General features: G+C 41.1%; 1 protein-coding gene across 6 annotated transcripts in view; it reads right to left on the bottom strand.

Moving 5' to 3' along the window:
• Nucleotides 1–24,131, bottom strand: part of PIP5K1B (phosphatidylinositol-4-phosphate 5-kinase type 1 beta) — a 571,896-nt gene that overhangs the window by 84,003 nt on the left and 463,762 nt on the right. For 5 of the 6 annotated variants that reach the window (XM_061200361.1, XM_061200362.1, XM_061200360.1 and 2 more), the window contains one exon: nucleotides 4,237–4,354. The exons of the other annotated variant lie outside the window; for it this stretch is intronic. In XM_061200361.1, coding sequence (XP_061056344.1) covers nucleotides 4,237–4,354 — 118 coding nt within the window. The remainder of the gene's footprint in view (nucleotides 1–4,236; nucleotides 4,355–24,131) is intronic. 6 annotated transcript variants of the gene reach the window in all.

Genomic DNA, 24,131 nt, shown 5'->3' on the forward strand with positions numbered 1-24,131 from the left:
ATGTCTCTAATAATTAGTGACGTTGAGCAGCTTTGCATGTGCCTCTTGGCCATCTGTATATCTTCTTTGGAGAAATGTCTATTTAGGTCTCTGCCCGATTTTTAACTGGGTTGTTTGTTTTTTTAATATTGAGCTGCATGAGCTGTTTATGTATTTCGGAGAGTAATCCTTTGTCCATTGATTCGTTTGCAAATATTTTTCTCCCATTCTGAGGGTTGTCTTTTCATCTTGTTTATAGTTTCCTTTGCTGTGCAGAAGCTTTTAAGTTTCATTAGGCCCCATTTGTGTATTTTTGTTTTTATTTCCATTACTCTAGGAGGTGGGTCAAAAAAGATCAAAGGCAGCATAAAATTCCTAATCCAGGTAGCATAGCTCAGCAATTAAGAGTGTGGCTCTGAGCATCTCCACTGGTTTGAATCCCAGCTTTTATTGCTTACTGACTGCAAAATTGGGGGCAAATAGCATAATCTCCATGTGCCTTGATTTGCTTATCTGTAAAATGGAGATAGTAACCACGTCTGCCCCTCCATAGGGCTGTTGTGAAGATTAAATGAGTTACTATACATAAAGTATTTAGGACAGTGCTAGGCATATAGAAAATGCTCTAAGAAAAGGGAACCCTCCTACACCATTGGTGGGAATGTAAATTGATACAGCCACTATGGAGAACAGTATGGAGGTTCCTTAAAAAACTAAAAATAGAGTTGCCATATGATCCAGCAATCCCACTCCTGGGCATATATCTGGACAAAACTCTAATTCAAAAAGATACACGCAAAAAAAAAAAAAAAAAAAAAAAACATGCACCTCTATGTCCTTAGCAACACTATTCACAATAGCCAAGACACAGAAACAACCTAAGCGTCCATTGACAGAGGAATGGATAAAGAAGATGTGGTATATATATATACAATGGAATATCACTCAGCCATAAAAAAGAATGAAATAATGCCATTTGCAGCAACATGGATGGACCTAGAGATAATCATACTAAGCAAAGTAAGTCAGACAAAGACAAATACCATGTGATATCACTCATATGTGGAACCTAAAATATGACACAAATGAACTTATCTACCAAACAGACTCAGACATAGAAAACATACTTGTGGTTGCCATAGGGGGAAGGGGGGTGGGGTAGGCATGGGTTGGGAGCTTGGGATTAGCAGATGCAAACTATTATATAGAGAATGTATAACCAACAAGGTCCTACTGTATAGCACAGAGAACTATATTCAATATCCTATGATAAACCATAATGGTAAAGAATATAAAAAAGAATGTATATATGTATAACTGAATCACTTTGCTGTACAGCAGAAATTAACACAATATTGTAAATAAACTATACGTCAGTAAAATAAAGAAAATGCTCCAAAATATTTCACAGCTTATTGTTGTTAGCTATAAGATAAGATGAAACTAGATCAGTTTATCTCCAAGCTTGGTGAGAAAAATTTCTACTGTCTGTCTTGTTACCCTCCTACAGCCCAACTTCCCTCTCCTTTCCTGTCCTCCAATGCTTCTGAATCACAACAAACGCTGTGCTAGGAAGACTGGTCAGCTGACCACACCAGCCAGCTAACCACCACCACTATCTCTTTCAGTTCTAAAGGCCCATGATATTTCTAATTGGTCCTCAAATGCTCTCAATACAAGCAACAATTAAATGCTCTGGCTTTTCCCTATGGCTTCTGAGGAAGCATTATACTTTTCTGAAGTGCTTTGCTTTTCAATTTCAAATAAAGACATTTAAAAAACCCAATAAAGTTAGACACTAATAAAACCAAATAAATAGCAACATTCTTAGAAATAAAACTGATTGATAGTACCAAGGAGGAACAATCAAAACAATGAATAAGATAACTTTTCTACCAAAGGAATAAGGGATAACAGATAAGGAACTGGCGCCGGCAATGCCATTTAACTACCTTGTGATTTTACGTTCCACTCAGGAGTATCACAGGCCCCCGGCTGGTGCAAATCTGGTTTTTGTAAAGATGCACGCAAGTGGCATGAACCCTCCGCTCAGGAAGATGAGATTTTACCTGGTCTTTCAGCTTGTCTGATTTCTACTTCCGGATAAAAAATTTAAAAATACTGTATATTTTTTCCTAGTTAATTCCCTATCTTCTTGCTTGTGGAGGGGAGCCAACTCTTCTGCAAGGATTTTGCAGTATAACTTACTTTTTTAAAAAAGTGAAGGCAGTGTGGGGAGGAGTATTGTTCAGTGCAAGAAGACTGTGTGCCACAACTGGGATATTTAGGGTGTAAAAAAAAAAAAAAATCCTTTCACAGTGGTTGGCGGGGAGGAGGTTGCTCTTTAGTACAGGGGGTCAAGGAAAGCTCATCCGAGAAAGAGACGTTTGGGCTGAGACCTGGAGGGAGGGGGGGAAGCAAGCATGGGACAGCCGAGAAAAAGTGTCCAGATGGAAGCATTCAGGTCCTGAGGCAGACATGTGCTTGGTCTGTGGGAGGAATGCCCAGGAGGCCAGTGTGACCGGAACAGCGTTTGCAAGGAGGACAGAGTAAGGCCGGAGGTTAGAGAGGCGGGGGAGACCAGACAGGCATAGGGCCTTAAGGACTTTGGATGTTGCTCTGGGAGAGAGGTGGGAAGACGCTGGAAGGCTTTGGGCTGAGGAGTAGCGATTTGGGACTGCTGTCCTGCAGAGTACCCTTGAGGAGATACAGTGCGAGGCTAGGGGATACGGGGAAGCGGAGGATGGGGGCGTGGAGATGTGCTGCTGTAGACACACACCGAGTGGTGCCGATGCCCAAGGTCGAGCCTGCACATGGAGAGTGATGGAGAGTGTTGGCTCAGGCTCGGCAAAGCTTTCAAAAGTAGAAAACTCTGAATCAGCACTTCCCCGTTTCACGAGACTTTGTGCAGGTGGAAAGGGCGTGGAGAATGAGCGTGAGATGTACTTTGTAAGGAAGATACTCAGTCTCCTCTTTTGCAGTCCAGACCATCGGGGTATCTTTCTAGGCCTCACCTAACAATTCAGTTAAGCCTCCACAGACAGCTTGAGGCGCACTAAAGGGTGTTCCCATACGTGATCACTCGTGATCCTCCAAGCAGCCTTGTGAGGTAGGGAGGGCAGGTGTTAGTTCCCTCCTTTGGCCAATAAGGACACATAGAGTGTGGCCAGAGCTGCGCCAGGTCCTCGCTCAAAACCCGCCGACCCCCACCTTTAGCAGGAGTTAACATAAATCTTTAAGTCACAGGGTCTGGAGATAAGAAAGGAAGTTACAGGGAGAGACAGACAAAAAAATCAGATGGAACCAGCAGGGACCAAGATGGCAACAAATCTGACCTCCGACAGACCCTGAGTCTCACTATACACTGATTTTACTACATTAGCGAACTAAACGATACACCTACTGGTGGCCACAACCGGAAATGAAGGACCAAAAAAGGATAAAAAGAGAGTGGCACCCAACTCCCTCGAAAAGCCCTGCGCCTTCCCAGGTGGACTAATGCACATGCCTCCCCACCATTAGCCTCACTCCTCCTCTTTTTGTCTTTACTCTTTAAAATAAAAGCCTTTTCACCACGTGGGTGAGAAGTTGATCTGTGAAGTAAGTTCTCGCTTCTCCAGTTTTTGGCCATTGAATAAAGCTTGTGCTGCATTGATCTCAGCTTCATTATTTGGCGACACGAACCCGAATGGAAAAAGAACGTTTCCCAGCTGAGTGAGGCAGAGGGCCTTAGCCAAGCTAGGCCTGGGCACCGTCCATATGACTTAATTCGGTAACGAGAAGTTTCTGCCCAGATCACACAGCTGGTGACAAGTGAGGGAGGGAGTGAGTCAAGATCATTTGACACTGAATTCAGGTTCTTCTCATAACCTGGTTCTGTGCCTCTTAGGCTACCAATTTATCAAGGGAGTAAGCCCAAGGCGAAGAAGGTTCCCATACGAGTGGAGTGAAAGAAGACATTACTCTGTGGGCGATGACCCTGAGGCGCCCCACTTGGCTTCAAGGGGATTTGCTCTCATCACATACAGTGATTTAGGATTTTATGCTAGATACTCTTCTGTGCGCTGTTCTACAGGAACTGTGGGATGACATGGCTTGTGGAAAGACACACCATTTGTAGAAGTGACAGGGTGCTATTATTTCTTTTAAAACCCAAGCACGTCTGATCTTACAGAACTTGTTCTTGTGTGAGCCATGGCCCAGGCCCATTTGGAAACCTGGGAGGAGGGGAAGGGGAAGAAACCAGAAATTACTTACTAAATAGACATCGAGCACGGAGGCATTATCATCCTGCATTTCCAGAGCATTTGGCTCAGAAGCCAAGTAGATGGTCCCCTCTTCCAAGGTAAAGGTTGAACTGGAAGGTAACCCTTTACTGGAAAAATAAAGAAGAATGATGAGCATGTGGCCTTCAGAACAAAATCCAAGGACTTCTCCAAAGTGGTGGCTGAGGTGGGAAAGCTTCGGGGCAAGAAAACAAATTTAGGGCATTTGAAGGAAATATGGTTATACCTAGAGAGATGCTCACTTGAGTTTAAAGGATTTGGCTTTACTGACAGTGCCTTTTCTCTGTCTACTTCAGCGCGTGAGACACTTCACACTTCTGAGAGGTGATCTGTGGGCTCCACGCCTTGTGAGGGTGGACTGCTGGGAATTTAGAGGCCCACCAGTCATCTCTGACTCTGAATAGTTACTTCTCACTGTTTAAATTCTTCTCTCAACAGCACTGATGCTCTGCTAGTTTATAGAAGATAACCTTGTGCCTCATTAGCAGTGATGCTTTCTTTCTATTGTTTTTTCCTTTTTCTTTTTGGCATGAAAAGGTTCAATTACATCCATGGTTCTCAAAGGAGCATGGGGGGCTGGTGAAAGCCCAACCTCCTGGGCTTGTAGGATTGAAGGAAGGATTGAAGGAATGTACAATCTTTCCCTCACTGAAATAAAAATTAGTTATGTTTTTAACCTGTGGAAATTTCCACGTGATGGTTTTGCAGGAACAACATATCTACAAGCAATGGTGGAAGAGTGTGATGTTGATATTAGAAGAGGTGGGCTAGGGGGCTGGCAGTCGGCCACGTGGGACAAACCTGGCAGCGGGCACTAGGGCTGAGAGCCCGAGTGTAGAAGACTGGCCTCCTCGCTCACCTCCCCATCACCAGGGCTGCCGCCCCTTGGGGCTGAGCTCTGAGCTCACCGCATTGAAAACTCTCCATCTAAGTCATCCTCTGGGCTTCTTGTCTGAGCTTCCCAGCTGGACAGGCGACTATTGAGGACTATTGTCCTCCCCTAGTCTGGGGACTACACATAATTCTACTTCTGTACATATTTACCTAGTAACTGAAGATACATGAAATAGAAATTCTGAGGTTTTCAATATTAAAAAAAATTGTCAAAAGAATTGTACGGATCTTATTAAATCAGGTTCATTTATATAACATATAATGCAAAATTGTAAGAATCCAGACTAGTAGTAAGAGGAAAGAGAAGGGGGGAGCTCCCATAGGTCTTCCATTTGGTGATATTTGAGAATGTGGAAATTCAGAGATGAAAGCCACTTCACCTTGGCTTGATATATTTTCTCTTTAAGCTCTGGACACAGATAAAAAGTCCTCTTGCTTTTCAAAAACCCAAGATGGGTTATACAATGTGGGAAACAGAGTCTGTTTTGATTGATTTTAAAGAGCAGGGTGAATGTGGCCTTTTTCCATCGAGCTGATGACTTTATATTGTAAACCTTCACAGATTTCTTGGGTTAAATAAACCATCAGGTTTCAAGGGATGCTGTTTGGAGAGGCACTGGGTGTTAATGAACATTGCTCAGGTTATTTTCTGGATCAAGAGCAAGGATGCAGTGATGGGCTTTAATTGGCTTTTGCCTTTTAACTGCTAAGATGCCACTCACTAATCCCGTGTGTAGAGAACAGTCCTGCCTGGTTAAGCCTTATGAGACAGATGAATGCTTTATCTACTTAAACATCAAAGCAAGAAACAAAGTGGTCAGAAAATATGTATGGTTCACATTTTATACAATTAAAAAAATCTCTAATGTCTTCTGGGTTATTTTGTAAACATATAATTTATTTGATGAGGTTCAAATCTAAGTTTACCTCTTTTTGTCTGAGTTTTTCCTTATGATTTTTAATTATTTCCATCCTAAGATTAAGGGTATAACCAAGAATATTCTAGAAGTGCTTTTTCTTTTTAAATTTAATTTTTTAATAGCACCACATGTAGTATAAAATATAGTAAAAAGTAATCCTTCTCTTTTTCTTGTCCTTTTGTGATCCAGAGTTCACCTCCCTAGGAGTAAATCCATTTTGCAAGTATTTTTCAATCTAATATTTGTTTTATTTTTGGAAACGATGAGTGAGCCACTAGCATGGTTAAGACTAAATTAAAATAGAAAAAAAAATTAGAGTATTCTTGGGGGTTTAATAGGTACATTTATCGATTCTTTTAGCTAAGAAGTAATATGATTACAGAAAAAAATACCAGATTTCCTCAGTAGCATATGGCCACATTTGATAAAATCAAACAAACATATTTAAAAAAAAACAAACCTCCTGTTACTTACACTGTTTCTCACATGTATTAGAATAATTCCTATCTTAGTAAGTGGAATATCCTGAGCATCCTTAAATTTGGGGGACAAAAATGAGGCTCATAGGAACTTATATCCAGATTATATAAAGAACACTTGCAGTAAAAAAACAAAAAGGCAAATAACCCAATTAAAAATGGGCAAAGGATCTGAATAGACATTTCTCCAAAAAAGATACACAAATGGCCAATAAACCCATGGAAAGATGCTCAACATCTTTAGTCATTAGGGGGATGCAAATCAAAACCACAATGAGATACCACTTCACACCCACTAGGCCGGCTATAATAAAAAAGACAGATGATAAAGTGTTGGGGTGGATGTCGAGAAGTGAGAGCCCTCTTACGTTGCTGATGGGCACATAAAATGATGCAGCTACTTTGGAAAACAGTTTGGTGTATCTTCAAAACCATATGACCCAACAACTCCACTCCTTGGTATATATGTAAGGAAAATGAAAATATATGCCTACACAAAAACTTGAACATGAACGTTCACAGCAGCATTACTCATAATAGCCAACATGTGGAAATAATCCAAATGTCCACCAACTGATGAATGGATAACAATTCATACAATGGAATATTATTTTGTAATAAAAAATAACAAAGTACTGATATACACAACAACATGTGTGGATCGTGAAAACATGGTAAGTGAAAGAAGCTGGTCATAAAGGACCACATGTTGTATGATTCCATTTAGGTGAAAGGTACAGAAGAGGCAAATCTATGAGACAGAAGGAGGTTAGTGGTTGCCAGGGGCAGGGGTGAGGGGGCAATAGGGAGTGAGTACTATTGGGTGTGGGGTTTCTTTTTAAAGCATTGAAAACATTCTAAATTTAGATTCTGGTAACAGTTACACAACTTTGTGAATATACTAAACCCACAAAACCGTATACTTTAAATGGGTGAATTCTGTAGTATGTGAAATATATCTTAATAAAGTTTTTAAAAAGTTTCATAAGGTACCTAAGGGTCATGATTCTTTTTTTAAATTGAAGAATAGTTGTTTTACAATGTTGTACCAATCTCTGCTGTACAGCAAAGTGACTCAGTTATACATATATACACATTCTTTTTTATATTCTTTTCCATTATGGTTTATCACAGGATATTGAATATAGTTCCCTGTGCTATATATTAGGACCTTGTTGTTTATCCATTCTAAATGTAATAGTTTGCATCTACCAACCCCAAACTCCCAGTCCATCCCTCTCCCTCCCCCCCTCCCCTTTGGCAACCACAAGTCTGTTCTCTATGTCTATGAGTCTGTTTCTGTTTGGTAGATATCTGTCATATTTTAGATTCCACATATAAGCGATATCATATATTTGTCTTTGTCTGACTTACTTCATTTAGTATGATAATCTCTAGGTCCATCCATATTGCTGCAAATAGCATTATTTCATTCTTTTTATGGCTCAGTAATATTGCATTGTGTGTGTGTATACATACATACATAATACACATATATACACACATCTTTTTTATCCATTCATCTGTCAGTGGACATTTAGGTTGCTTCCATGTCCTGGCTATTGTAAATAGTGCTGCTATGAACATTGTGTTGCATACATCTTTTCGAATTGAGTTTTTGTCTTTTCTGGATATATGCCCAGGAGAGGGACTGCTGAATCATATGTACCACATAACTCTATTTTTAGCTTTTTAAAGAACCTCCATACTGCTCTCCATAGTGGCTGCACCAACTTAGATTCCCACCAACTGCTCTCCATATTGGCTGCACCAATGTATATTCCCACCAAGGGTCATGATTCTAAACTTGATCTCTCAGTACATAGTATTAGAAATATCAGAAATTTGATGGAGTAGATATTTTTAGGTTACATACATTTTAGAATGATCTGTTTTGAATAAACCCCGATTTATTTGCCGGTCATTCAGAAAACATCTTCTTTTTCCTAACAGAGAAAAAAATTCTAGTTGACCTGACATGAGAGAGCAGGCAACTCTGAGCCCACATTTCTGAGTAGCGGTGAGGTTGCGGCATGTCCTTTCTGGTTCCCCAGGGTCCCCACTGCTCTCTTCGGCATCACACCTGGTCTGTTCTACCCATTTGCATCACCTCTGCCTGGCCCCTCTGTGTATATGTCAGCCCAACATCCCTACTTCGCTGATGAGGGGACTAAGGCCCGGGGAGGCACAGTAACTTGCCCAAGGTCACACTGCAGTTGAATAGAGCTAGGATATAAACTTTGTTTTCCAATTAAACACTTTTTCTATGGTCATCTGCGATGAAATTTTAGAAATCTGCCACTGCAGAAATTGAGGGAGCTGAGGCCAATATACCTAGGAACTTGAAAATCATCATATAAACCAGCAAAAACAAATGCAGGATTTGATGCTTGATGTGAGCTGTGGAGATCTTTTGTTTGAGAAGAGTTATGATGGCCAGAAAGGTTTGAGGAAAAGTAAGTAGGTAAAATATGCTTTATAAGCCACATATCTATCTTTCTCAAAAAGTCAGAAGAGTTACCATATAAGCCAGCAATCTCATTTCTGGGTATATATCCCAAAGAACGGAAAACAGGGTCTCAGATATTTGTTCCCCCAGTGTTGTGGGCTGGATTGTGTGCCTCCCCCAACCCTCCATTTATATCTTGAACTCTTAACCCCCAGTACTTCAGAGTGTGTCTGTATTTGGACATAGGCTCTTTAAAGAGGTGATTAAGGTTAAGTGAGATCATTGGGGTGGCTCTAATCCAATATGACTGGTGTCCTTATAAGAAGGGGAGGAGATTAGGACACAGACACACAGAGAAAAGGCCATGTGAAGATAGCGGGAGAAGACGGCCGTCTACAAGTCAAGGAGAGAGGCCTCAGAGTAAACCAACCTTGCTGACACAGTGATCTCAGACCTCTAGCCTCCAGAACTGTGAGAAAATACATTTCTGTTGTTCAAGGCACTCAGTCTGTGGTACTTTGTTATGGTAACCCTAAAACTAATATACCCATGTTCACAGCAGCATTTTTCACAGTAGCCTATAGGTGGTATCATTCCACTTACTTCCTCTTGTAAGTAATCAAATTCATAGAGATAAGAAAGTAGAAGGGTGGTTGCCAGGGGCTGAGGGGAGGGGGGAAATGGGGAGTTGTTTAATGGGTATAGAGTTTCAGTTTTGCAAGATGAAAAGGTTCTGGAGATTGGTTGCACAACAATGTGAATGTACTTAACGCTGTTGAACTGTACACTTAAAAATGGTTAAGATTGTAAATTGTAAGTTACGTGCATTTTACCACAGTTAAAAAAAGCAATTAATATTCATTATTAAAAATAATGAATATCTAATAGTTAACAAGAACAACAAAGCTATTTAAGCTTGCAATGTTTTAATACTTAAAACAAAATCACATATAAATATATAGCTCTATATAAATAATCAGGCATTTCTAAAGTCCCATTAAATGCACTCAGAATAATCTGACATTAAATAGCAAAAGCTATATAACCAGTTGATTAATCTTTTAAAAATATTTGTTATCTTCATTATTCAGTATATACTGAGTGAGATCAGAGTACAGAACTGGCATTTTACTTCCCTAAAAATCTTAGATTAGGTCCTACCTACTGCCCAAGAAAGAATGAGAATACACTCTAGGGAAACGGATACCTGAGCGGATAAGGCATTACAGGCAGAGCATGAACTTTGGAATCAGATGACTGGCTTTGAATTCTGGCTCTTCCTCTTAGCTGTGTGTGTGATACTGGATGAGTTTCTTAACCCCTCTGAACTCCAGTTTCCCACATGTAAAATGAGAATAATAATACCAAACATGCAGGGTTGTTGGAGTGATGAGTGATAACGAACGTACAACACAAACAGCCATTGTTGCACATTGTATTCTAGGTGCCAGGATGCAGCAGAGATTAAAATAAACAGAGATCTCTGCCTCATGGAACTTACATAGCATTGAGGAGAACAGATAATGAGAAAAATTCTTAAAATACATATTATGTTGGTCAAAAGCACCAAGGAGAAAAATAAAGCACAGAAGCGAGAGAAGTGAGTGAGTGGCATAGACCATTTCCAAGCAGCACACTTTCCGGGCTCTGCCATTGGAGTTTTTGGGGTCTCAGGCATGAGTCAGACACTAGGGGACACACCCAGGTCTCCTATACTCCATGGGACACACTAGCAAGCCCTCCGAAGTCCCACTGAAGCCCCTTTCCCTGGGCTGGGACAGGCACCCACACTCCCTGACAGCTCTCTCCAAAGATCACACTCGAACTGCCAACTCTTCTTGGCTTCTCTAACTTCTTTTAGGGACTGGAGGTGGTGGTCAGCTAACGGTTTTTGACCACTTCCTTTGCATGTTCTTCAGTCTCACACCTTGCTTTTGTTTTGGGTCTCTGGTGAAACTGATAGTAAAAATATTTCATTTTAACATTCCGTTATGTTATTTTTAGCAAAAAGGTTAGTAAAGGTTATACATGAAAATGCTTCACATAAGGACATAAAGTATTATCTGGGCTTTAAGAACCTTTATACTATATTTTGAATGTGTATGTGTATGTCATTGTTACTTAAAAAATTAATGAAGAGCAATTATTAAAAGAGTAGGGAGGTAATGTAAGAATAAACCATCCAACCTAAATAAATGCATCCCTAGCCAACAGCAAATTCCTCCTTCTTTGAAGATGCCCCAAGTAGAAAGGTAAGATATGTTCTAAAAGGGATTTTCAGGACTTCCCTGGTGGCGCAGTGGTTAAGAATCTGCCTGCCAATGCAGGGGACACGGGTTCAATCTCTGATCCGGGAAGATCTCACATGCCATGGAGCAACTAAGCCCGTGCGCCACAACTACTGAGCCTGTGCTCTACAGCCCGCGAGCCACACCTACTGAGCCCATGTGCCACAACTACTGAAGCCCACGTGCCTAGAGCCCGTGTTCCGCAACAAGAGAAGCCACCGCAATGAGAAGCCCGCGCACCACAACGAAGAGCAGCCCCCACTCGCCGCAGCTAGAGAAAGCCCGCGGGCAGCAACAAAGACCCAACGCAGCCAGAAATAAATAAATTTTTTTAAAAAAGGGATTTTCACTTAAATGTTTATGTCACTGATCAATTTCATGTTCATTTCTCTTCAGTTCTGACATTGGGAAATATTCTTGCTATTGCCCTGTTTTCTTACTCACTGTTGATTTCCTGGGCACAGCCCAGCCTATTTGGAATCAATTTCTAATTAATTTGGAATCAATTTCTAATTTCTCTGGCTGAGAGTTTTCCAGATTCCGTTTTAGGGGTCACTTATAAGTGAGAGCATCTCTCTTGGGTAGAATGCCTTCAAAACCCAGCGATCCAGTCAGAGGGCCTGCCATTCCTCAGCCTTGCAGCTTGGGAAGATCCACATCTAGAAGCAATTTTACGTGAATGGGTTTAAAAGTCTGGCTGGCTGCCTGGGTTCTGCACCATCAAGTTTTGCCACAGTTCCCTCAATTCAGACTGTCTGAGGGCTAATTGCACCTAATTTGCAACAAGGCGCTCAGGAAACCGTTAATCTATCTAGTTCTGTTCCTCCCTTGTAAAAGCAGAGGAACTGCCAATATTCTTCAGCTGCTCTGTGCTCTGGTCTCTGCACACATCACAAACTTGTCACAGGTAAGAGTAGTACAAGGAGGGGGAATTTTATGTCCTCCTAGCTCCCTCTGGGAGCTGACATTAATGGTTCTCTGATGTCACGCAGGCTTCTCTGTCATTTACAAAAATGCTCCCTTCTGTTACCAGCAACATTAGTTTGGCTTCATTGGAGAGCATTAGCCTGGCTGGACTGCTGAAAACAGACATCAGTAATTTTATAGCCTGGAACACTCTGATTTCTGTTTGCAGACCTACTGAGTGTTTTATAGCTAATTCTCGTGAGGGCATTTGCTCAGAGAACATATGGTTTTTGTCTTTTAAAAGCACAGTTTCTGTCTTTTGAAAGTCATCCTCTCACTGCCTTAATTTCTTTTTTGTCACAGTAATATCATAATGTATCATACAATACAGATGACTTTTGATGAAATAAACAACCTCCTGCTCCCACCTGCACCCCAGTCATCTCCCCAAAGGCGGCACCTTTCACCATTTCTCTTTTTAGCCCTTCTGGTGGTTCCCTTCATATCTTTTGATGAATCAGGGAATAAAATATATTCTCAACCCAAGGCAGCATCTATTGATTCAATATAAAGGATGTTTGCCTACCCCTACTTCGTACTTCCTCCCAACATTTGCTATTTATATTTTATTTATTGTGTAACTGTAAATCATGTACTTAATAACCTTTTCTAGTCCATCAGCCAAAAACCATATATCTTTAATTTCCCATATTATTTAATCTTTGTCCCTGCTTTCCTCTCTCATTTTGTATTAGATACACTTTAAAAAGATCTTTAAAAATCTTTACTTTGTCTTGGTTATTCATACTTATATTCCTTTATTCTTATCTTGTAGCTATAACCAATTTTTCCTGCTTTGTCCATGGATTGATTCTAAAATTAGAAAATCAATACATAGAGTTTATATTATTATGACTATGTAAATGTTGTTAATGCCTGGCCAACAGTGTGTTAGGGTTACATTTCCCTCTCTGGATTCAAAATCATGATTGCTGGGCCATGCAAAGAAAAATGTTCCCATCATCAAGGTTAACTGGAATCTCTGTTTTGTTTTTTTTTTAAACTTTTGCTCAAATTCCCACCACGTTTTAGTCTGCTTCATGGTTGGAGGTTTTTTCCCTTTAGAAATGGACTGAATGCCATGGGGGTAAAACCTAGGGAGCCTCTGGACTAAGTGTGGAGGCCTGAGTACAAGCCCTGCTTCTCCGATTATTAGTTACAACGCTGGGCAAGTCATGACCCTGAGCTCCTGGTTCCTCCTCTGAAAGTGAGAATGGCAGTCCCCGTCCAGCCCACCTCCCAGGGCCATCAAGAGGACCAAGTCAGGGGGCTTTCCTGGTGGTGCAGTGGTTGAGAATCTGCCTGCCAATGCAGGGGACACGGGTTCGAGCCCTGGTCTGGGAAGATCCCACATGCCGCGGAGCAACTAGGCCCGTGAGCCACAACTACTGAGCCTGCGCGTCTGGAGCCTGTGCTCCGCAACAAGAGAGGCCGCGATAGTGAGAGGCCCGCGCACCGCGATGAAGAGTGGCCCCCGCTTGCTGCAACTAGAGAAAGCCCTCGCACAGAAACGAAGACCCAACACAGCCATAAATAAATACATAAATAAATAAATAAATAAATAAAATTAAAAAAAAAAAGAGGACCAAGTCAGAACATGCAAGCGAAAGAAAGGCAGACAGAGGGTAATGCTCTTCTGTACAAACTACCGGGAGTATCACTATGACTTCTACGTCCGGGACTCTGCTTGTTTCCTGGGGGTGGGGGGAGGGGGTGTTTGTTTGAGGAGGTCTGCTGGCATAGACAGATTTATCATAACACTTTGGAAAGAATTCTTTTTCTGCTAGTCTAAGTTTAGCTACCGGAACATTGACTGATGATAACAAATGCGGACGGGAAAGCTCTACTTGCAGAGAAAACCGACAAGTATGGCCTAGTCTCACTTAAAGGCTGCAAATACTTGTTCAGTCCTAGAGATACACTCTGCATATGGGCAGGCCCACCCCAGCATGACTCAGGCACTTCTGATGTGATGATCAAGCCAAGGCCACGTGCCCCTCTTGGAAAAGCTCACCTCTGGCTGGGGTGGCTTGGGGTTGGAGGCTGCTCTAGGGTCTGCAGTTCTGAAGCCCTGGCACTGGGGTGCCTATTTGCAGCTGGGATAGTGTCGGCCTGCAGCAAGTCTCATGCCTGTGCCAGGATGAGCATCTCCTTCATGCCAAGCTCCCTGGTTGAGTGTACGGGCACATCTGCAAGGCACCCCCCCCTCCACCGCCAAGTATGGACCCAGAGAACTGGGAAGCCCTTGGCCATGGTCACTGCATCCAGAATGCTTTACCACCCACCTTCCTAACCTACCCTGCCAGACAGGAGGCTTTCAGAAGGATCTGATGCTTTCTTTCTGTCTCCTCTCCTTTTCAGCCACTTCCACGCTTTCCCACTTTGGCTGTTTTTAGACAAGGAGGCTGCCTGTTTCTAACGAAGGCAAGCAGAGTGGCAGGCTCTCTCTCTGGAATTGAGCAATGGCTGCCTTATGGGTCTAACACTTGGGTTTAACCCTCGTCTCTCCCTGCGTAAGTGACACCTGAGGCACGAAGACTGTTGTAGACAGAGCACAGAGTAGCACTTTGAACTGGCAGGCGGAGAGAGAAGCAAACAGTGTGCTGCCAGGTCTATTGGTTCTGGGGACCGGAAGCCACAGCTGCTGAGAGAGCTGGCAGCAACTGAGCTCCCGCCACCAGCAGCTTCAGAAGCAAGCAGAGGAAGGAGGTCAGGGCCCTCCCTTTGAGGAAAACGTGTGTACGTGTGTGGGTGGCGGCTGGAGGGAGAATGCTTTCAAAAAGGAACCCCCAACCAAGTTCAGGGAACTTTTCCACCATCTATCTCTAGGAGATTTATTTTTCTTTTCAACATCCTCCCACACACATTTGGGATGAAGTGAGAGAGTGGCGTGGACATATATACACTACCAAATGTAAAACAGATAGCTAGTGGGAAGCAGCCGCATAGCACAGGGAGATCAGCTCGGTGCTTTGTGACCACCTAGAGGGGTGGGATAGGGAGGGTGGGAGGGAGATGCAAGAGGGAGGAGATATGGGGATATATGTATAAGTATAGCTGATTCACTTTGATATAAAGCAGAAACTAACACACCGTTGTAAAGCAATTATACTCCAATAAAGATATTAAAAAAAAATAAAGCTAGCAGTCCTCATTGACGCTGATGTTTATACTGTGATGACTGCATTACAGACATTATTTCATTTAATCATCAAAGATCCCCCTGATAGGATGGCCAAAAAAGCACATGAAAAGATGCTCAACATCACTAATCATTAGAGAAATGCAAATCAAAACTACAAAGAGGTATCACCTTACACCGGTCACTATGGCCATCATCAAAAAATCTACAAACAATAAATGCTGGAGAGGGTGTAGAGAAAAGGGAACCCTTCTACACTGTTGGTGGGAATGTAAATTGGTACAGCCACTATGGAGAACAGTATGGAGGTTCCTTAAAAAACTAAAACTAGAACTACTACCAAATGACCCAGCAATCCCAGTCCTGAGCGTATACCTGGAGAAAACCGTACTTTGAAAAGATACATGCACCCCAGGTTTCATTGCATCACTATTTACAATAGCCAGGACATGGAAGCAACCTAAATGTCCCTCAACAGAGGAATGGATAAAGAAGATGTGGTACATATATACAATGGAATATTAGCCATAAAAAAGAACAAAATAATGCCATTTGCAGTAACATGGATGGATTGTCATACTGAGTGAGGTAAGGCAGAGAGAGAAAGACAAATGTCATATGATATCACTTATATGTGGAATCTAAAAAAAAAAAAAGGTACAAATAAACTTATTTACAAAACAGAAGTAGAGTCTTGGACGTAGAAAACAAACTTATGGTTACCAGGGGGATAAGGTTGGGGTACGGATACATTGGGAGACTGGGATTGACATATACACAGTACTATATATAAAATAGATAACTAATAAGAACCTACTGTACAGCACAGGGAACTCTACTCAGTACTCTGTAATGGTCTATATGGGAAAAGAATCTAAAAAAAAAGTGTGGCTATATGTGTATGTATAACTGATTCACTTTGCTGTACACCTGAAACTAACACGACACTGTAAATCAACTATACTCCAATAAAAAATTAAAAAAAAAAGATCGCCCTGTTAGGTTGGGTCTCTTCCTATTTATTTTGTACATGTGAGTTTTAAGGCTAATGTGTCTAACCACAGTTAATAAATGGTGGCACTGGATTTGAACCCAGGCCTGACTCTGGAGCAATGCCACACATATTCCCTCAAGTGTCCAACCACTGCAAAAAATTCACCCTTTGCTGTGTTCCTAAGATATCCCCAGCAACAATGGTTCAATTATATAAAAGAAAAAAGGACATATATAAATGTGTTTCCAAATGACAAATCTATTACTATAAATAAGTCTTGATTATCTGACTTAAGACAGGCAGGAATAGATATTAAAGAACAGCAAGAGGAACTTTGATACCCCCATACACAAAAATTAATTTGAGATGGATCATAGACAAAATGTGAAAGCTAAAACTATTAAGCTTCCAGAAGAAAACAAAGGGGAATGTCTCCTTGACCTTGGGGGGTCATGACTAGGAAGGGACAGAAGGGAACTTCTGGTATGATGGGAATATTCTTTATCTTGATCTGGGTGATGGTTACTGGAGTGTACACATTTTTGTCAAAATTTATGAAACTATACACTTAAAAATCTGTGCATTTTACTATACACAAATTATATTTCAACAATGAACTGTCTGCATCAAAAAACAGTATCTGCTTTTCTACTCACAAAACTATAAGTCATCCATTCCAATGTATACTGAGTGCCTACTTCATCCAGGTACTGTGCTAAAAGTGAAAAATAAGTTGGTAAACAGTTCTCACATGGCTGAGTCACTGGCTTAAGGAGCTTTCAAAAAAGTTGGTGAATGATAAATGTTAAAGAGAGGAAAATGACTATATATATATAATTATTATCAAATATAAAAATGCAAACACCCTCAGATAAGTGGCATGCACTGAAAACAGTACTCTAGCTACAGAAAAGCACCACAAAGGCAACAGGAATTGGGACCTTTTAAATCACAGGGGACCCACGGTATGTGGAAGAATAAGCTAGAACAAGAGGCAGGGTAGCTGACTTCTGGTACTAACTTGGCACTGAGTGTGGTGTGTGCTGTATTTGGGTAAGCCGTTTAACTGCCCTGAGCCCCGGTTTCCTCCTTTGTAAAAATCAGGGCTTTGAACTTGGAGAGGTCCTTCCAGCTTTCAAAAGCTTTGATCCTTAGCCTAGTTGGCCTTCTTTCAACTTCCTCAGAAAACCAAGTCTGAGGTCAGAGCAGCCTATCAGGAATACAGTATGCTGAAATGGAAATGCCCGTGCTGTGTAAGCCAGTGGAACCAATAAGGGTTTAAGATAAACTGAACAAATAATTCTGAACCACAGCACCCTTACCCCCTACACTGTACCTCAATGACATGACTCCCACGGATGGTGGTTTGTAGTCAGATACTCTGCAATCTCTTTACACTTGCTTCCTAGCAGGATTGGGGAAAAAGATTCCAGAAAAAAGAAATCCTTATTCAGAGAGATGGTGCTATAGGTTAAATTGTATCCCCCTAAAAGTTGTATGTTGACAACTTAGCCCTCAGTACCTCAGAATGTGACCTTATTTGGGAATAGGGTCATTGCAGATGTAATTAGTTAAGATGAGGTCATACTGGAGTAGGGTGGGCCCTACTGCAGTATGACTGGTGTTATGAAAAGGGGACATTTGAACACAGACATGCACACAGGGAGAATGCCATGTAACGATAAAGGCAGAGATCAGGTGATGCCTCTGTAAGCCAAGGAATGCCAAAGACTGCCAGGAAGTCACCAGAAGCCAGGTGACAAGCATGAAGCAGATTCATCCCCACAGTCCTCAGAAGGAAGCAGCACTGTCAACGTCTCAGACTCCCGGCCTCCTGAACAGCGAGACAAGCCACCCGGTGTGTGGTACTTTGTTATGGCCACCCTAGCAAACTAGTACAGGTGGTATAAATGCTTAAAGGAAAACCCTGCCTTGGCCAGTGGGCTGGCTCACTAACTTTCCCTTCCTTTCCTTAGCCCATAACACCAGTAAACTTAACCTTCAGGAAATTTATAATTTGGGGACCTGAAAAAAGTACTATTCTTTTTCTTTGCTAAACACTACATTTCCTGTTTTTGAAAAGTAAGGCACTCCAGTAAAATCTCCCAAACATTTGTTGAGCCTACCAGGAATATTTAGATAGTGTTTGTGCCTTAGCTTTCGGACTCCACTCAGGTCCTCCTCGTGTCAATGTGCTAAACACGCACAGGGTGGAAATGACCACCTCAGCACATAAGTGGCATCACTTACTCAAAATCCAAATTACTATCAAGTCTGCAGAAGCTGCTGGAAAAAAATAATACGAGAACAGATTACAAGGCAGCTTTGCTCTCACAGATGTACACTGCAATTATCACTGTTCAGGGCTATCAGAAAACCATTAGCAGAATTGATTTTTAGTGGGCCTGCTAGCTTCAAAGAGGTGCATAATGACATGAAGGTTTCTCACACGTGGCCGGGCCAATGCCAGACTAATTATAAGCTCTGACTTGAATAATCGGGAAATGTCACAGAAACTACTGGTCTCTGCTGGACAGGTCAACACCCTGTCTGGAGTCATTAGGAACATAAGCAGTTTAAGGAGAGAGAAATCGAACAGAGCCCTAGTTTGCAAAGGATGGGAGGTGGTTGGCTGAGATGGGTGGGGAGGTACAGAGTATTGGCATCTCTGAGAAGAACTGGGACTTGTTCTGGTTTCCAAATCATGGCTCAGCTTTAATTATCTCTCGCAGCGGTCCTTTTATACACCAAAACTCTTCTTTTAAGTTAAGGAATAAAACTAGGTGCTTTAGAATCAAAAGTCAGGACACCCCATTAGCTTCAACAGTGGTTCTCATACAACCATGCACTAGAATTCACAGGCTCAGGAAGCTGAATTTTTACCAACTTGCTGTTTCTGAAGCAGGTGGTTCTAGAACCTGTAGTTTAAGAAATACTGCCTTATAGACACAGGAAGAAAAATACTGCATGATCTCATTTACATGAGGAGATTTCAGGTGCTCTCACCACACACACACACACACACACACACACACACACACACACACATACACAAACTTCCAGTTATAAGATAAAATAAGTCCTGGGGATGGAATGGACAGCACGGTGACTGTAGTAAACAATACTGTATTGTATGTCTGAAAGTTGCAGAGAGAGTAGATCTTAAAAACAAACGAAATCAAACCAAACCAACTAAAACAGACACAAAACATAGTCTCTACCTTTAAGAGTCCATAATCTAGTGAAGAAACAAGCTAACTTCGAGTAAATAAAACCAATTCCTAGTCTCAAAAAAAAAAAAAAAGTAACTATGTGAGGAGATGGATATATTAATCAGCTTGACTACAGTAACCATTTCACTATGCATAGCAACTCATCATGTTGTACACCTTAAACATATGCCATTTTTATTAAAAATATATACTGTAAAAATAAGAGTTCTGGGGGAGAACAGTTTGTAATAACCTATGCAAAATAAGAACAGGAAATATAAGTTCCAAATATATTCAGCATGATAAAACTTTGATGAATTGCATATGTATTATTTCCTATGTAATTTTTGGGAAACTAGTACTTTAGAGAAATGGTCATAGGCATTCAAATGAATGTATCAGGTTGTCATAAATAAACACTAAAATCTAAAAAAAGAAAAAGAAAAAAGAAATACTGGCTTAACAGAATGGTAAGGCAGTGGGACATGCAGTCCAGACATGGTGTGGTATGCGTCTATGAATGACTAAGGACCAGAATGGCCCATCCTGGGGAGCCTGGCAAAGCATGAGGAAGATGTTGGTCACTGCTGACAGGCCTCGCCCATGCCTTCGAGGTTCAACGCTGCCTCTGCTCTGCGGCTGGTGTTGAGAGAGCCTGGAAGGGTTGGCGTCCAGCTCTGTAGGCTGGACCTGGCTGGTGTTCAGGAGCTCTGAATACCATGGACTTTACTGGGGTCAGATATGTAGCCATTTACCAGGTGTCACGCTCAAGAAATCCTACCTTCCAGAAAAAACACATAAGTCATCTAATAAATGATTAGGCACTTTGTAAAACACCATAAAAAAGGCTACCCATTATTTTACACTGTTCACATACCTGACTCTTTGATATGTGTAAATGTGCTTAGCAATCTGTAAATACAAATATTAATGTTTAAAAGTTGTCACTGAAATTATACCCTTTCCCATGTATTCTACCTACTCTGGAGAAGTCTAAATTATCCATTTTTAGAGTTTGATTTAAGCTATTAATTTTGGATAATGCCTATCTTTCATATGCATGTCTACATCTTATTAATGTGAAATTTCTCAATGGCTATTAATAAAAATGTTCTCAAAGTATTTACCATTTAGAGGCCTCCACAGCATTTCCTTAGATGACGTAGTTATATGACATGTGAGTTGATTTAGGAAGAGGCACCTGAAAGCTTTGCTTCTCCCCTCGTGGTTTCCCCTTCTAACCAGTGTTACTTAGCTGCCACTTAGGCAGTTACTCCATCTCTCTGAGATTGTTCTTTATCCATATGATAACTTTCCTTGCTTATCACAAGGCTGACGTGAGTAATTTATATGCAAGTGTCTCCCATGCTTCTTGCCCTTGGAATGTCCTGTTCTCCACTAAAGCTGGAGGTGCCTGAATTTACCTCCTCATTGTCCCCTTGTCTCTAGCAATATAACAGCATTTGTGAGGATTCAGTGAGGTAACTCTTGTAAAGTCTGGCGCTTGTGTTGAATACATTCTAGCTGTTATTAATATTATCACTGAAGATAATTATAATAGACATTTTATGGACTTCAGTGGCATATAAGGAGTGGTATACTGGGAAGTGTTTAACAACTAGAATTTTGGGAGAAAATGTCTGTGTGTATATATGTTTACTATAAATTTTACTGGCAAAGAATGTGTAGCACACAATATACAAAAAATAATAAAACATGCAATAGTCTTTACTGTCAATTCCATATAACCAATTGATTGTCATAGAATGCTTTTGTTGATTTTGGTAGAACTTCTGCATCCACAGCCAACTTATGATTGCAGTAGATGACTGTGTAGTTCTAACATGATGTTGGTTGGTATTTTCCTTTACATTAATAAGACAAAAATAAAATAAAGACACTTGTCAGAACTTCACTCATTTGTCAATGATATGAGCTACTTTTCTGATGAGTGGAAAAAGTTTTCAAATAATGGAAAATTACTTCCTCAATTTTTTATGCTATTGACAATGCAATGGCTATAGACATGACACACTTTGAAGGTTTAAAAAGAGATGATTAACAAAACAATAAATCTAGCCCTGACTTATAGCGCTTGACAATCGCTGTGGAATAAATACTTCTGCTTCAGTTTATCAATGTGATGTCGCTGAATGAGGAGCTGGAATGGAAGGCACCATAGAAGACTACCTGGCATTCCCATGATACAGATCCAGTGTACATAAACAACCTCAAGGGCAAATAACAGTAGGTATATAGTGAAGTAATTAGGAAGGGATAACTTTTGAGTATTACCTTTTAAAAAATATAACTCATTTAGTTGTTAGTTTATGTAATTTAATTTCTAATAATGGCTGTGCTTAACAACTGGCTTGCAAAATTTCACAGTTGACTCTCAAGAGCCAGAAGGAGTGGGCTCCAGCACACTGCTGGACAAACGCTAAAGGAAAACCTTAGGAGACATTTTGGACACAATCTATTGGAGTTGCTGCTTCCATCGGAATCACTATGGCTGCTGGCAAAATGTTACCAGTCATGCTTTGTGACCACCTAGAGGGATGGGATAGGGAGGGTGGGAGGAAGACGCAAGAGGGAGGAGATATGGGGATATATGTATACATATAGCTGATTCACTTTGTTATACAGCAGAAACTAACACAACATTGTAAAGCAATTATATTCCAATAAAGATGTTAAAAAAAAATGTTACCAGTCAGTGAACAATAGAGCCTGGTGGGATTCCAGAATAATCAAATCTATACATCCATATGTAATTTCTTAATCAACAGACATTAAAAATACAATTGCATGAACATTTCAACTTTGAAGAGTGAGAGCCTACTTCTTTTAGTTCTACAAACTGAGAGCTAGAAAAGAGTGTATACCTTCTTGTAGGGAAGATAATATATATTTAGGGAATAAAATCTACAACATTTGGATGAACAAAAGTTCATCTATCTTAGTATTAATGACCTACTTTGTTTAACCAACACTTTTCTTCACATTGCAGGAAAGATGATCTCAGATGATCCCCTTGATGCAATATTGCCTGTGTAGGACAATTTCCTACTAATTGCCGGGAACAACCAAACACCGGCGGTAATCGTCAAAGCGTAGGCCAGTCCTGTTCCAAGTACATAATGAATAAGCATCTAAAAGACTTGACATACTATCTGGTCTTGACAACCTATAATTAACCCCGGCTATAATTCTAGATGGCACAGAGTTTCAGTGAAAAACAATTTCAGGGAAAACAAATGCTCCTTTAAATAAATTTAGACTTCACCAGGCAATGATTTTAGAAAGTCAGCCTCATCCCTCATAATATTTAAGAAAGGATCAATGGAAAGGTCACTGGATTCAGAGTTGAAGGACCTAGATCCTGCTCTTGATTCTGCCACTACCTATCCTGTGCGCTGAGTGATGCTGAATGAGTAATGTCACCTCTATTTACCTTAGTTTCCTAATTTTTATTTTTATTTATTTTTTTAAAAAAATTTATTTATTTATTTTTGGCTGCATTGGGTCTTCGTTGCTGCGTGCAGGCTTTCTCTAGTTGCGGCGAGCGGGGTCTATTCTTCTCTGTGGTGCGTGGGCTTCTCATTGCGGTGGCTTCTCTTGTTGCAGAGCACGGGCTCTAGGTGCACGGGCTTCAGTAGTTGTGGCGCACGGGCTTAGTTGCTCCGCGGCATGTGGGATCTTCCTGGACCAGGGCTTGAACCCGTGTCCCCTGCATTGGCAGGTGGATTCTTAACCACTGCTCCACCAGGGAAGTCCCTAGTTTCCTAATTTTTAAAGTAAAAGTGTTGGGCTAAATAATGGCCAGTTTTTTAAAATGAGGAAATCAACCTCCATAATCAAAAGCATTTCATGTCCCATGATAGAATTAAAAATTAAAACGCAACAGGGCTTCCCTGGTGGTGCAGTGGTTAAGAGTCTGCCTGCCAATGCAGGGGACACGGGTTCGAGCCCTGGTCTGGGAAGATCCCACATGCCGCGGAGCAACTAGGCCCGTGAGCCACAACTACTGAGCCTGCGCATCTGGAGCCTGTGCTCCGCAACAAGAGAGGCCGTGATAATGAGAGGCCCGCGCACCGCGATGAAAAGTGGCCCCCGCTTGCCGCAACTAGAGAAAGCCCTCGCACAGAAACGAAGACCCAACACAGCCATAAATAAATAAATAATAATAATAATAAAAAAACAAATTAATATATCCTCCATGTAACTCCCATGAACAACCGTTAAGACCCTCTTACAGATTTTCAATGTCACACTTCTCTTTGTTCTTGTGAACACACATTGTGATTCCTCTAGTTTCCAAATATACACTTGACCTTCTTTCAAATGTGTATTCTCAGTTTTCCCTATTGAAGCTTGTTTACTTGGGAGAACAAGGCTCTCTTTTCCAGTAGATCATAAAGCAATTCCCGGAAGGGGCTGGTGTGGGAGGTGTAGGATATGCCCAGGTACAAAAGATATCGTATAATGTTGATATGTTAGGAAGACAGGGTGTGGTGGTCCC

Source organism: Eubalaena glacialis, chromosome 9 (assembly GCF_028564815.1).
Source record: "Eubalaena glacialis isolate mEubGla1 chromosome 9, mEubGla1.1.hap2.+ XY, whole genome shotgun sequence".
In the NCBI taxonomy this organism is placed as follows: Eukaryota; Metazoa; Chordata; class Mammalia; order Artiodactyla; family Balaenidae; genus Eubalaena; species Eubalaena glacialis.